This window comes from Lutra lutra, chromosome 1 (genome assembly GCF_902655055.1).
Source record: "Lutra lutra chromosome 1, mLutLut1.2, whole genome shotgun sequence".
NCBI classification, from domain to species: domain Eukaryota; kingdom Metazoa; phylum Chordata; class Mammalia; order Carnivora; family Mustelidae; genus Lutra; species Lutra lutra.
The window spans coordinates 212,914,942-212,928,609 of NC_062278.1; the positions used below are offsets into that span (position 1 = coordinate 212,914,942).

General features: G+C 38.0%; 1 protein-coding gene across 1 annotated transcript; it reads right to left on the bottom strand.

The window, feature by feature from the left end:
* Positions 1-11,547: 11,547 nt before the first annotated feature.
* LOC125107255 (olfactory receptor 7C1-like) lies at positions 11,548-12,417 on the bottom strand. The gene is made up of 2 exons (XM_047742212.1): positions 12,063-12,417; positions 11,548-11,777 (listed from the first exon to the last, which is right to left on the bottom strand). The coding sequence occupies exons 1-2, from the start codon at positions 12,415-12,417 to the stop codon at positions 11,548-11,550; spliced, it is 585 nt and encodes a 194-aa protein (XP_047598168.1).
* Positions 12,418-13,668: the final 1,251 nt, after the last annotated feature.

Below are 13,668 nucleotides of genomic sequence, written 5' to 3' on the forward strand. Positions count from 1 at the left end.
TATATATATATATATATATATATATATATATATATATATATTCTTCTCATATACTTTTATCAGTCTTTTTGTTTATTTTTGTTTGTATACTTCATAAATCTTACCTTGGGGCCCATTTGAGCTGAACCTTATCACTGATGAATATGGAGGCTAAGATTCTCAACAAGATCCTAGCAAACAGGATCCAATAGCACATTAAAAAGCTTACCCACCATGACCAGGTGGGAATCATCCCTGTGTTACAAGGATGGATCGACATTCTCAAATCAATCAATGTGATAGAATAAATCAATCAGAGAAGAGAGAAGAACCACATGGTCCTCTCAATTGATGCAGAAAAAGCATTTGACAAAATCCAGCATCTGTTCCTGATTAAAACGCTTCAAAGTATAGGGATAGAGGGAACATTCGTGAACTTCATAAAATCCATCTATGAAAGACCCACAGCAAATATCATCCTCAATGGGAAAAAGCTGACAGCCTTCTGGTTGAGATCAGGAACACGACAAGGATGCCCACTCTCACCATTCATTTTCAACCTAGTATTAGAAGTTGTAGCAACAGCAATCAGACAACAAAGAGAAATAAAAGGTATCCAAATTGGCAAGGAAGAAGTCAAACTCTCTCTCTTCACAGATGACATGATTCTTTATATGGAAAACCCAAAATACTTCACCCTCAAACTACTAGAACTCATATAGCAATTCAGCAACGTGGCAGGATACAAAGTCAATGTACAGAAATCAGTGGCTTTCTTATACACTAACAAGGAAAATACAGAAAGGGAAATTAGAGAATCGATTCCATTTACTATAGCACCAAGAACCATAAAATACCTGGGAATAAACCTAACCAAAGAGGTAAAGGAACTGTACTAGAGGAACTATAGAACACTGATGAAAGAAATTGAAGAAGACACAAAAAATGGAAGACCATTCCATGCTCTTGGATCAGAAGAATAAACATTGTTAAAATGTCTATACTGCCTAGAGCAATCCATACTTTTAATGCCATTGCGATCAAAATTCCACCGGTATTTTTCAAAGAGCTAGAGCATATAATCCAAAAATTTCTATGGAATCAAAAGAGACCCCTAATCGCTAAGGAAATGTTGAAAAACAAAAATAAAACTGGCGTCATCACATTACCTGATTTCAAGCTTTACTGCAAAGTGGTGACCACCAAGACAGCATGGTACTGGCATAAAAACAGACACATAGACCAGTGGAATAGAGTAGAGATCCCAGATATGGACCCTCAACTCTATGGGCAAATAATCTTCGACAAAACAGGAAAAAATGTACAGTGGGAAAAAGACCATCTCTTCAATAAATGGTGCTGGGAAAACTGGATGGCAATATGTAGAAGAATGAAACTTGACCATTCTCTTACACTGTACACAAAGATAAACTCAAAATGGATAAAAGACCTCAACGTGAGACAGGAATCCATCAGAATCCTAGAGGAGAACATAGGCAGTAACCTCTTCGATATCAGCCACAGCAACTTCTTTCAAGATATGTCTCCAAAGGCAAAGGAAACAAAAGCCAAATAAACTTTTGGGACTTCATCAAAATCAAAAGCTTCTGCACAGCAAAGGAAACAGTCAAGAAAACAAAGAGACAACCCACGGAATGGGAGAAGATATTTGCAAATGACAGTACAGACAAAAGGTTCATATCCAGGATCTATAAAGAACACCTCAAATTCAACACGCACAAAACAGACAATCATGTCAAAAAATGGGCAGAAGAAATGAACAGACACTTCTCCAATGAAGACATACAAATGGCTATCAGACACATGAAAAAATGTTCATCATCACTAGCCATCAGGGAGATTCAAATTAAAACCACATTGAGATAGCACCTTAAACCAGTTAGAATGGCCAAAATTAGCAAGACTGTGGACTCTGAGAAACAATCTGAGGGTTTTGGAGGGGTGTGAGGTGGGAAATTTGGGTGGGCCTGGTGGTGGGTATTATGGAGAGCAGGTACTGAATGGAGCACTGGGGGTTGTGCATAAACAATGAATTCTGGAACACTGAAAAGAAATTAAAAAAAATTTTTTAATAAAATTATTTGTGTTTTTGTGTGTTTAGTTGGTAAATTATAGATATTTTATAGATTTTATAAAATCTATAGATTTTGGTTACTCTTTATCAGATACATCCTTAAAATATCATTTCCAATTCCAAGGACTGCCTTTTAGTTTCATTGATTGATTTCTTCCTTGTACAATAGCTTTTTATCTTGAAGAAGTCCCAGTAGTTCATTTTTGCTTTTGTTTCCCTTATTTCTGGGAACATGTCTAATAAGTTGCTATGGCTGAGGTAGAAGTGACTCTTAATGATAGAGAACAAACTGAGTGTTGCTACAGGGAGAGTGTGTGGGGGTGGGCTAGATGAGTGATGGATATTAAAGAGGGTACTAGTGATAAGCACTGGGTGTTGTATGTAACTGATGAATCACCGAATTCTATTCCGGAAACCAATATTACACTATATGGTAACTAACAATATTTAAATTAAATTAAACAAAATAACAAAAATTTTAAAAATAAATAAAATTTTCTTTAAAAAAAGACAAAATGTTGGGCGCCTGGGTGGCTCAGTGGGTTAAGCCGCTGCCTTCAGCTCAGGTCATGATCTCAGGGTCCTGGGATCGAGTCCCGCATCGGGCTCTCTGCTCAGCAGGGAGCCTGCTTCCCTCTCTCTCTCTCTCTCTCTCTCTGCCTGCCTCTCCGTCTACTTGTGATCTCTCTGTCAAATAAATAAATAAAATCTTTAAAAAAAAAAAAAGACAAAATGCAATGTATTTATACAGAGAAAAAATCATTTTAAAAAGAAATAAGATTATTGGTGAAATGCAAAAGACATGGAAACAGTGACCTCTGAGCTGACTCCAGACTCCATTACATGTCTATTGCATCTCACATTGTTCATACACAAAATCTGACCACATAGTTACTGAAAGAATTAAGCAAAATAAACAAAACAAAATTCCCACCTGTGTCTAGTATTAACAGTGAAGCTTGGATGACTGTTCTTTCAAACCCTCAAACATTCATCTCCTACTTCCTACCTCCATGTCACTGTCCCAATTCTACCCCTCATTATCTATGGCTTTGGCTTTTACAACAGTGATAATGTGTTCCTCCCACTGACCCAGATGACCTTTCTGCAAGGTGAGTTTAGTCATGGTCATCACCTGTTATAAATTCTGCACTGATGTTGTACTGATTTCAGGGAGCATGTGTCAATTCTGTAGTCAGAATGTAAGACTTTCTGCTACTTGGTGGCTCTTTCCTGGCCAGGCCCAAATTTCATTTTTCATCCCTAACTTCACATTGTTGGCTGGGTATTTAGAACTATTCTTCATTACCTAACCACAATATACACTTTTTTTTTAATTTAAATTCAATGATCCAAGGTATAGTATATCCTTGGTTTTTTATATAATGTTCAATGATTCATCCATTCAGTATAACACCTAATGCTCATCATATACAGTTTGTTTAGTCCCTGTATTTACTGATATTCCTCCTGGAGGAATGACTCTCTCACTTATCCCACTTGGAATAACTATGTGCCTACTTCAAAGCTCTGTCCATTTATAACCTGGACTGTGAAGCCTTCACTAATCTCCCCAGGAAAAGTCTACTATTTTATGGCCCACCTCACCAGAATTGGAACACCAGATCAGATATTGCATTTCCTTATTTCTATGTTTCTTTCCCTCTTTAAACCAGAAGCACCTTGAAATAAGGAACAACATCTTATTAATTTCTTTATTCCCAGAATATAAGTTAGTGCTTACCATACATTAATTTCTCATTAAATGTTTGTGAAAAGGGAAAATGGTTAAGTGATATTAAAAGGAGATACAGTAAAACAACAGAACAAGCCAGGGAGACAGGGAGGCCCTATGACTGACAGCCAAGACCAGAGGAGACAGATGGGAACAAAGATATATTTTAGTGCATCCACCATTGAACTCCAAAATTTGGGACCTTAACTTGCCAGGATTTTGTATTACCAAACTTTTCTCTACTTGTTATGCTTTTGCATAACATAAAGTTACTGCCAATAAAAAGAGTTTTATGCATCATTATCATACTTCCCAGTACTTGTAAAGATGCCGTGGTTCACCCAGATATTATCACAGAAAAGGCTGAGCTCACTCATGAAGTTCCTTCCCTGTGTGATTAATGAATTTGCCGCCAGAAATGGCAGGGAGACAGAACCACTCATGAGGCCTCTAGAAGGTAAAATTGTGTTTTCTCATCATCTGAAATTAGTAGAAGAGACTTGAGAGGGTTTGGTGGAAGGATTTGAGTTTCTGTGGCTTGAGGAGCTGAATTTCCATGAGCCTTATTGGTGAAGTATTCTTTTGTCTTTTTATTCCTTGAGACTTTAGTTCCCTGGAGCCAAAAAAGAGAAACAGAGTGTAAACATGTGCTGGATTTAGTCCTGGGAGATGTCTTTGGAGTTCCTATCTCTTTGGACTCTTTCATCTCTGGAGGAGGTCACTACTTCTTAGGTATGGCTGCTATAAAACCCACAATACCTGATGTATCCTTGATTCTGGAGGGACATTGTAAGTGCACCAGAATATCTTCTTTCTCCCATCTGTTTTCTCTGGTGTTGTCCTCAATCATGACATTAAACAAATTCTCTTTCAAACTCCAGGATGACAACCAAGGTAAAAGAATATAGACATCAGAGACCACACATGAAAAAGAAAGCAGTTTTTACAAAAATAATTTAGAGGGGCATCTGGGTGGCTCAGTGGGTTAAAGCCTCTGCCTTTGGCTCAGGTCATGGTCCCAGGGTCCTGGGATCGAGCCCCACATCGGGCTCTCTGCTCAGCGGGAAGCCCGCTTCCTCCTCTCTCTTTCTGCCTGCCTCTCCACCTACTTGAGATCTCTGTCTGTCAAATAAATAAATAAAATCTTAAAAAAAAGTTTAAAAAAAATAATTTAGAATAATACTCAACAAACTATAATCCATAGCAAATAATAAGACAATTCCTGGGGAACATGGAGCCTCTGATGATTCCCCTTGTTACCACATCAAAATATTGAATATGGCTCTATAATTTTTAGAAATTTAAAATAATATCAAATATTTTCTCCGACCAAAATTAACTGAAACCAGAAATCAATATCAGACGGAAAACTTAAAAATTGCCATATATGTGACCTTTTAAACCTTAATGACCTTAACCATGACCTTAATCACCTTAACATGACTTTAACCTACCAATGAATCCAAGAGTAAACAACAAGGGGTATTATAAAATCATTTGAGAAGAATTAAAATGAGAACACAACATCCCAGAAATTATGGGATTTGGCAAAAACAGTGATACAGGGGTAAGTTTACAGCTGTAAATCCCCCATCTTGAAAAAAGGAAAACTTTAAATCAATATCTTAGTTTTATACCTTAACTGAAATAATAATAAGAACAAACTAAATTCCAAGCTAGCCAAGGGTATAATGGAGATTTGTGATAAGAAAATGTAGATTAGTGGGCTTAGAGAAAATGAGATTTTAGAAGTGTTTTCTCTTTTTTTAGGTTCTATTTAATTTAATTTTATTTTTTCAGTGTTCCAAGATTCATTGTTTATGCACCACACCCAGTGCTCCATGCAATACCTGCCTCCATAATACCCACCACCAGACTCACCCATACCACTATCCCTCTCCCCTCTAAAACCCTCAGTTTGTTTCTCAGGGTCCACAGTCTTTTATGGTTCATCTCTCCCTCTTATTTCCCCCAACTCACTTCTAAAATCCAATTTGCTCTAAGCCCACATGCTCAGGCACTACATTCAAACATTTTAAAATATATTTCTGGAGAATCCTTTGTATACTTATTTAAAAAAAAATAAAACCCTAAAATAAAAAGAAAATGTAGATTAGTAATACAAGAAAGAAAATCAATGTAACAAAAAGTTGGTTTGTTGAGAACATTAATAAAGTTGACAAAAGTTAAGCTAAACTGAAATGAAGTAAGAGAGAGTAGACTCAAGTTACTGATATAAGAGGTAAAAGAAAATAAGACAAAATCAGGGAAGGAAACAAACCATAAGAGATTCTTAAGTATAGGAAACAAACTGAGGGTTGCTGGAGTAGAGGTGAGTGGGGGATGGGGTAACTGGGTGATGGGCATTAAGGAGGACACTTGATGGAATAAGCACAGGCTGTTATATGCAACTGATGAATCACAAACTTTACCTCTGAAATTAATAATACACTATATGTTAATTGATTGCATTAAACTTTTTTAAAGTGTGGACATTAGTATGGGCCATATAAAAACAAACATAAGAGAATATTTTGAAACATTTTACACCAACAAATCAGATAATCTAGTTAGACAGGTGAATTCCTAGAAATACACTAAACAAGTGGCTCAAGAAGAAATGAAAAATCTGAATATATGAGATTAGAGCAATAAAAAAAATTCCCATCAAAGGAAAGCCCACAATTTGATGGTTTCACTGGTTAATTCTATCAAGTGCTAATTTACACCAAATTTTCTCCAACTCTTCCAGAGCACATTTGTTGATACCATTATCATCCTGATACCAAACCAAAGACAACAAAAAATGTAAATTACAAACCACTCCTCTTATGAGTACAGATGCAAAAATCCTCAACAAACTACTAGAGACAAGAATCCAGTAACATGCAGAAGGGTTCTATACCATGACCAAGAGGGACTTTGACAATGACTTTTTAATAAGACACCCAAAGAACAAACAAAAAAAGAAAAAAAAATAATAAGACCATGTTAAAAACTTTTGTGTATCAACAGACACTAGTTTTTTCTTATCAAAATTTAGTGAGTGTGCATAAGAATGAATTCTACTGGTCACACTTGATTGAATATGGAAAGGAATTTTTGAGCAAATGAAATATATTGATGGAATGCACTATCAGAAACCCAGGTCTCTATGAGATCTTGAGCAAATTAGCATATTTAAATGCTTTTTATCACTCAATTGACTGAAGTTCAGATCCAATAGTGGCCTGTTCTAAAAGCAGTTCAGTGTCCTAAGTACATTACTATGAAAGATAGCAAGAAAACCAAGGTACAAGCCAACAGGAATGTGGCAGTTGATTTCTCTTATTTGCAGTCACTCACTCCCCAAAAACCCTCCCAGAAGGGTTTCAGAGGTTATTACATTCACCAAGAGATTGAGAAAGGAATTTGTATGGTGTGCAACAGCTTCCTTGAAGAGATCTGTAGTGGTTTTCCGTGTAAGGTAGAGCTCAGATTGGGGCTGCTGAAGTTGAAATGAGTTCCTCCTGACTCCAGGAGAAAGAATGTCATTTGTGGGATACTATGTGGGAATCACTTGACCATCAGAATGATGGCATTCACAGTTAATGTGATAGGTAGCAGGACCAGCGTATTTGTCCCAATACATTAAACCACTAAGATCTCTGGAAAACGCAAGTGATCATACTATTTCGGTGCATAAAATAGATAGGAAGTTTTCAAGAACTTAACAACCTATGTAAATATACAAACTACTTCTAAGGTGAGGAAGTGTGTCTTGAGTCACCAAAATGAGTAACAATCTCTCACTTGATTCTCAGACCTGAGACTTTTCAGTGACCTGAATCCCCACTGCTTTTGAGGATGGACCATAAAATTGCCATAGATTTATGTTCTCCATTGCCCCCCTAAGCGTACCCAAAGGCAATGGTTTGGAGGAGTTGGCTCCTAATGATTCATGGGGGAAAGATACACACAGTGCCCTTCCACTCCTGGCTTACTGACGTCACTTTGTTTGCTTAATGGCCATGGAAGTATTTATTCCATAGAAATTGGCACATTTTCATTTGTTTCTTCTTCTTTCATTAATTCTATGTCTTTATTCCCTATTTCCGTCATTCCTTTGTTTCTTTCTCCCTTCTATGTATTGTTGTTGTTAGCAAGAGCTAAACATTTACCAAAATGCTAGTGTTCAAATGGCCTATGGCCTTTTATGTGGAAAAGAGCAAACAGGGTGCAATTTCAGGGTCATAGGGAAGCTCTATTTTTAATTTCTTAAGGAATATCCACTGTTTTCCAACATGGCTGCACCAATGTGCATTCCCACCAACAGTGTGAGAGGGTTCCCCATTCTCCACATCCTCTCCAACAATCTTGTTTACTGTCCTGTTAATTTTGGCCATTCTAACTGGGGTAAGGTGGTATCTCAATGTGGTTTTGATTTGAATTTCCCTGATAGCTAATGATGATGAACATTTTTCATGTGTCTGTTAGCCATTTGTATGTCTTCATTGGAGAAGGGTCTATTCATGTCTTCTGCCCATTTTTTGACATGATTATCTGTTTTATGTGTGTTGATTTTGAGGAGTTTTTTTTATAGATTTGGAATGGCCAAAATAAAAAAGACAGTAAAAAATGTGTGTGGGAGAGGATGTGGAGAAAGTGGAACCCTCTTACACTGTCATGTGAATGCAAGTTGGTGCAGTCACTTTGGAAAATAGTGTGGATATTCCTTAAGAAATTAAAAATAGAGCTAACCTATGACTCTGCAATTGCACTACTGGGTATTTACCCCAAAGATACAGATGTAGTGAAAGGAAGGGCTATCTGTACCCCAATGTTCATAGCAGCAATGGCCACAGTCACCAAACTGTGGAAAGAACCAAGATGTCCTTCAACAGACAAATGGATAAAAAAGATGTGGTCCATATACACTATGGAGAATTATGCCTCCATCAGAAAGGACAAATACCCAACTTTTGTAATCTTCCCATTTGCAATGCATGGACAGAGCTACAGAATGTAATGCTAAGTGAAATAAGTCAGCAATAGTAGGACAAATACCATAAAATTTTACTCATATGAAGAACTTAAGAAACCAAACAAATGAGCAAAGGAAAAAGAGAGAGAAAAACAAACTGGAAACAGTCTCTTTATTCTAGAGAACAAACTGATGGTTACCAGATGGGAAATGGGGGACATGGGTGAAGTAGGTGATAGGGATTAAGGAGTGCACTGCCCCTGACCAACACTGGGTGATCTATGGAAGTATTGGATCACTATATTGTATACACCCAAAACTAACATTACCCTGTATGTTAACTACACCAGAATCAAAACTTAAAATAATTTAAAAAATAAAATTAATAGCGAAAAAAAACAGACAATGGACTCAAATAGATATTTCTCCAAAGAATATGTGGAACTGATATTTAACGCAAAAACGATGTGCAACATCATTAATTATTGGGGAAATGTAAACCAAAACCATAATGTAATACAACTTCACACACACAGAGACACTTTTCCAAGGAAGATATAGGAGTCAATACTTAGTACATGAAAGTTGGGTAACATGACTATCTTTAGGGAAATGCAAACCAAAACCATAATGTAACACCACTATCACACACATTCGGATGGCTATTTTCAAAGCTAAAACAGAAAATAAGAGTTGGTGAGGACGTGGGGAAGTTGGAACCTGGTGATGTTTAGCTAATGAGAATTTTAAAAGTGGAACAGCTTCTGTGGGAACCCATGTGCCAGTTCCTCAAAAACTGAAACATGGAATTATCATATGATCCAGTAGTTTCACCAGTGGGTATATGCCTACTTATATGCCCCCTAAGAATTTGTAGCAGTGACTAGAACAGATATTTGGACACCACTTATCATAAAGCTTTATTTACAGTAGCCAAAATGTGGACACAACCCCAATCTCCATCAACAAAATCACAGATGAATAACGTGTGGTGACCACAGACAGTGGAATATCATTTGTCATTAATTCTATTCTGTAAAAAGAATAGAATTCTGGCACAGGCTACGACATGGATAAACCTCACCAACATTATGCTAAGTGAAAGCAGCCAAACACAAAAGGACAAATAGTATACAGTTCCATCTATATGAGGCACCTACAGGACCCACTTTTAGGGAGAGAAGGTAAGATGGTGGGAGCCAGGGGCTCATCAGAGGGGCAATGGAGAGTTCGTGTTTCATGGGAACAAAGGGTTCAATTTGAGATGATGAGAAAGTTCTGGAGATGGATAGGGGCTGTGGTTGCTCAATAGGGAGAAAGTCTTTAATGCCACATAACTGAATGCTTCAAAATGTTCAAAATAATAAATTTCATATATATTTTACCATGACAAATAAAGGGATGAAAAAAATTGGCATACTCTAAGAATGTCAATGCCATAAATAGCTTTATATGATGTAGAGGAAGACAAGGGTGTTGTGATGTGATAAACCCATGTTATGTGATTCAACACCTCAATCCCAAAGTATACACAAAATAAGGGTTCAGAGGCCATAAAATGAGGTCATTGAGAAACAACTTGGTGACGCTGTAATGGCCTCCTTGACAAGCTCTAAAGAACATCTCCCCTGTAAGATAGTTGCCATGAACATGCTCAAATTGAAATGGATTTGTCCTGTGGTCAGCCCATCCTGAACTGGGGGATGTCAACAGAAAATGTCAACAGCCCACAACCCTCTGAAGTTTGATATTCATAGGTCATGTAAGAATTCATCATTCTCATCTAAATTGTGAAAGACACAGGGATTTCTCAAAATGGCAAATTATTCATGGTGTCTCCATAAAACAAAAATGATGGGCAGCTTACTAAAGGTTCATCCAATTTGTGTAACTAAGGAAAACAAAACAAATTAAAATCCCTCTAAAAATCATGAAGAAAAGAGTGACCGTATCACTGCACTGATAGGTCATAATCTCTATTTCACTCTCAGACCTGAGATCAATTACTGACCCAGATCTTCAATTGATGGAACCTGTTTCCCCTGAGTGAAGATTGTAAAATAGCAATAAATGCAGTACTTTTCCCTCCAAACTGAACCCAAAGACTCTAAGGTGATGTTGCTGGCCAGGTTACTATGGCCCATTAGGACTGTGATTGGAACTAAAATTGGTAGCTTAAAATTGGGCAAGATAAAGGGCACCTGGATGGCACAGTCCGATAGGCAACTGACTCTTGATTTTGGCCTAGGTCATCATCTGTGGGTGGTGAGATCAAGCTCCGCAAATGGCTCCACATTCAACATGGAGTCTGGTTGAGATTCTCTCCCTCTCCCTCTGCCCCCCTCAACTCATGCTATTTCTATCTCTCTCTAAAATAAATAAATATATCTTTTAAGAAAACTTTTTTAAAAAAACAGACCACAATCAGACTCTTAAAAATGGAGAACAAACTAAGGGTTGCTGGAGAGGATATGGGGGGTGGATGTGCTAAATGGGTGATTGGGATTGAGGAGGGCATTTGTTGTGATGGGCACTGGACACTGTAAGTAAGAGATAAATTACTGAATTCCATTCCTGAACCTAATATTACACAATCTGTTCACTAACTGGAATTTTTTATAAAACCTCAAACTGAAAAAAATAAACAGATAGTTGCTTGTTATGTATGAAAAAATTAAAGACTGAATAGTGTAGAAAGATGAACTGTAGATCATCTTTCCATGAACTCATACAAAAATCATGATTTGGGTCATCTAGGGTCTTGAGCCCTGTTACTCACATCTTTATCTTGAAACAAAGGATCTTTATATCAAAGTATGTCTTTCTGCTCAAGAGCTTTCTTAGTGCCAGCTTTATGTCTCTGCTCCTCAGACCATAGATGAAGGGGTTCAGCATGGGTGTGACCACTGTGTACATCACTGAAGCTATGGCAGTTGTCCTCGAGTTTTGAGAAGCTGCAGAACTAAGATACACCCCGAAGCCTGTACCATAGAATAAAGAGACAACCAAGAGGTGAGACCCACACGTGGAAAATGCCTTATACTTGCCCCCAGAAGATGGAATTTTCAAAATAGAGGTTACAATTCTAGAGTAAGAGTAAAAGATACCAATGAGTGGAATAAAACCCAGAAGTCCACTTGTAAGATAAATTGCCAGGTTATTGAAGAAGGTGTCAGAACAAGCAAGGTGGATCACCTGATTAAGTTCACAAAAAAAGTGAGGGATTTCTAACTGCGTACAAAAAGACAATTGCAAAACCAGTAAGTCGTGTAATAGAGAGTCCATACCACTCAACACCCAGCACACCAGAAGCAGGCTGGCACAGAACTTGGGGTTCATGATAACCATGTAGTGCAGTGGGTGACAGATGGCCGCAAACCGGTCATAGGCCATCACTGTCAAGAGAAAGTTGTCTAATCCCGCAAAAAGCAAGAAAAAATACATCTGGCTGAGGCAGCCTGCATAGGTGATCATTTTGCCCTGTGTCTGGAGGTTCAGCAGCATCTTGGGGATGGTGGTGGAGGTGAAACAGATGTCTACAAAGGACAGGTTGGAGAGGAAGAAGTACATGGGTGTGTGGAGGCGGGAGTCTGTGACAATGGCCAGGATGATGAGTAGGTTCCCACTGAAGGTGAGCAGGTACATGGACAGGAACTGCCACAGGAGCAGTGGCTGCAGTTCTCCCTCCTCTGAAAGTCCCAGGAGGATAAATTCTGAAACAGCAGTTTGATTCCTTTGTTCCATGTAACTGCTGAAAACAGCTGGAACAGAGAGAAGACCACAATAAAGTCAGAAGCAGTGAGCACAGAATTAAAGGAAATGCTGGATGGAGCACAAGGGGAGTTAGAGAGAAGTTGGGGAAAATTGGAAGGGGAGGTGGACCATGAGAGACTATGGACTCTGAAAAACAATTGGAGGGGTTTGAAGGGGTGGGGGGTGGGAGGTTGGGGGAACCAGGTGGTGGGTATTAGAGAGGGCACGGATTGCATGGAGCACTGGGTGTGGTTCAAAAATAATGAATACTCTTATGCTGAAAATTAAAAAAAAAAAAAGAAAAGAAATGCTGGGTCTGGTGTTCCTAGGGGGCTCAGTCAGTTCAGCAACTAACTCTTGATTTCAGCTCAGGTCGTGATCTTCTGGTGATGAGTTCAAGCCCCACACTGGCCTCTGCTGGGAGCAGAGGCTACTTCAGATTCTATTCCTCCCCATCTCCTCCTCTGCCCATTTGTGTTCTCTCTCTCTCTCTCTCTCTCATCTGTCTCTCACTATAGATAGATGAGAGAGAGAGAAATGCTGGGATTTTTCTGGTGAAATTTTTATTTTCAAATTGCTTCACTCATTAATTCTCATACATTACTTATCCATCTAGAATAATTAGCTAAAAATTTCAAGGACCTCAAAAGCTCCATGTTTTCCATGATACTGAAAAAAGTTGCAGTCCCGAATTGAAGCATTTACCCAAAGCAGTGCTGTCCTTTATAAATTTCCGGAGATTTTTTTTGTTCATGTAACAAATATTTTTACCAATTATCTTGTGGCAAGCATTGTTGAAAGCATTGTAAACTAGTGATGTGTGTTTGACCTTAACAAGATTGAGTCTGGTATATGTGTGTCATAGGGAGCAATAAAATATTAATGAATGAGCAAATGACATTTCAAATGGTGGTTTTCATTAATAAGTAAAAATGCAAGACAAGGTAGTGCTACACTGAAGAGAAAACTTTCCGTTGTATCTTCTCTGATAAGGATATTTTGAGCAGGAAAGCTGAGGAGAGTGGATTCATGATCCATGCACACAATTTTGAGAAAAACAATTAAGGCAGAGAAAGAGCCTGTGCGAACAGCCTTAGACAAGAGCTCACCAAAACCATAGGTCAACATCAAAGAGAAAGCTGT

Excerpts from the sequence above, each read along its gene's own strand:
- LOC125107255 (XM_047742212.1), bottom strand. The coding sequence starts at position 12,417 with ATGTACCTGCTCACCTTCAGTGGGAACCTACTCATCATCCTGGCCATT. Across the intron at positions 11,778-12,062 it reads TCTGGTGTGCTGGGTGTTGA|TTGTCTCTTTATTCTATGGT; the intron begins GTGGTATGGACT and ends CTCACCTCTTGG.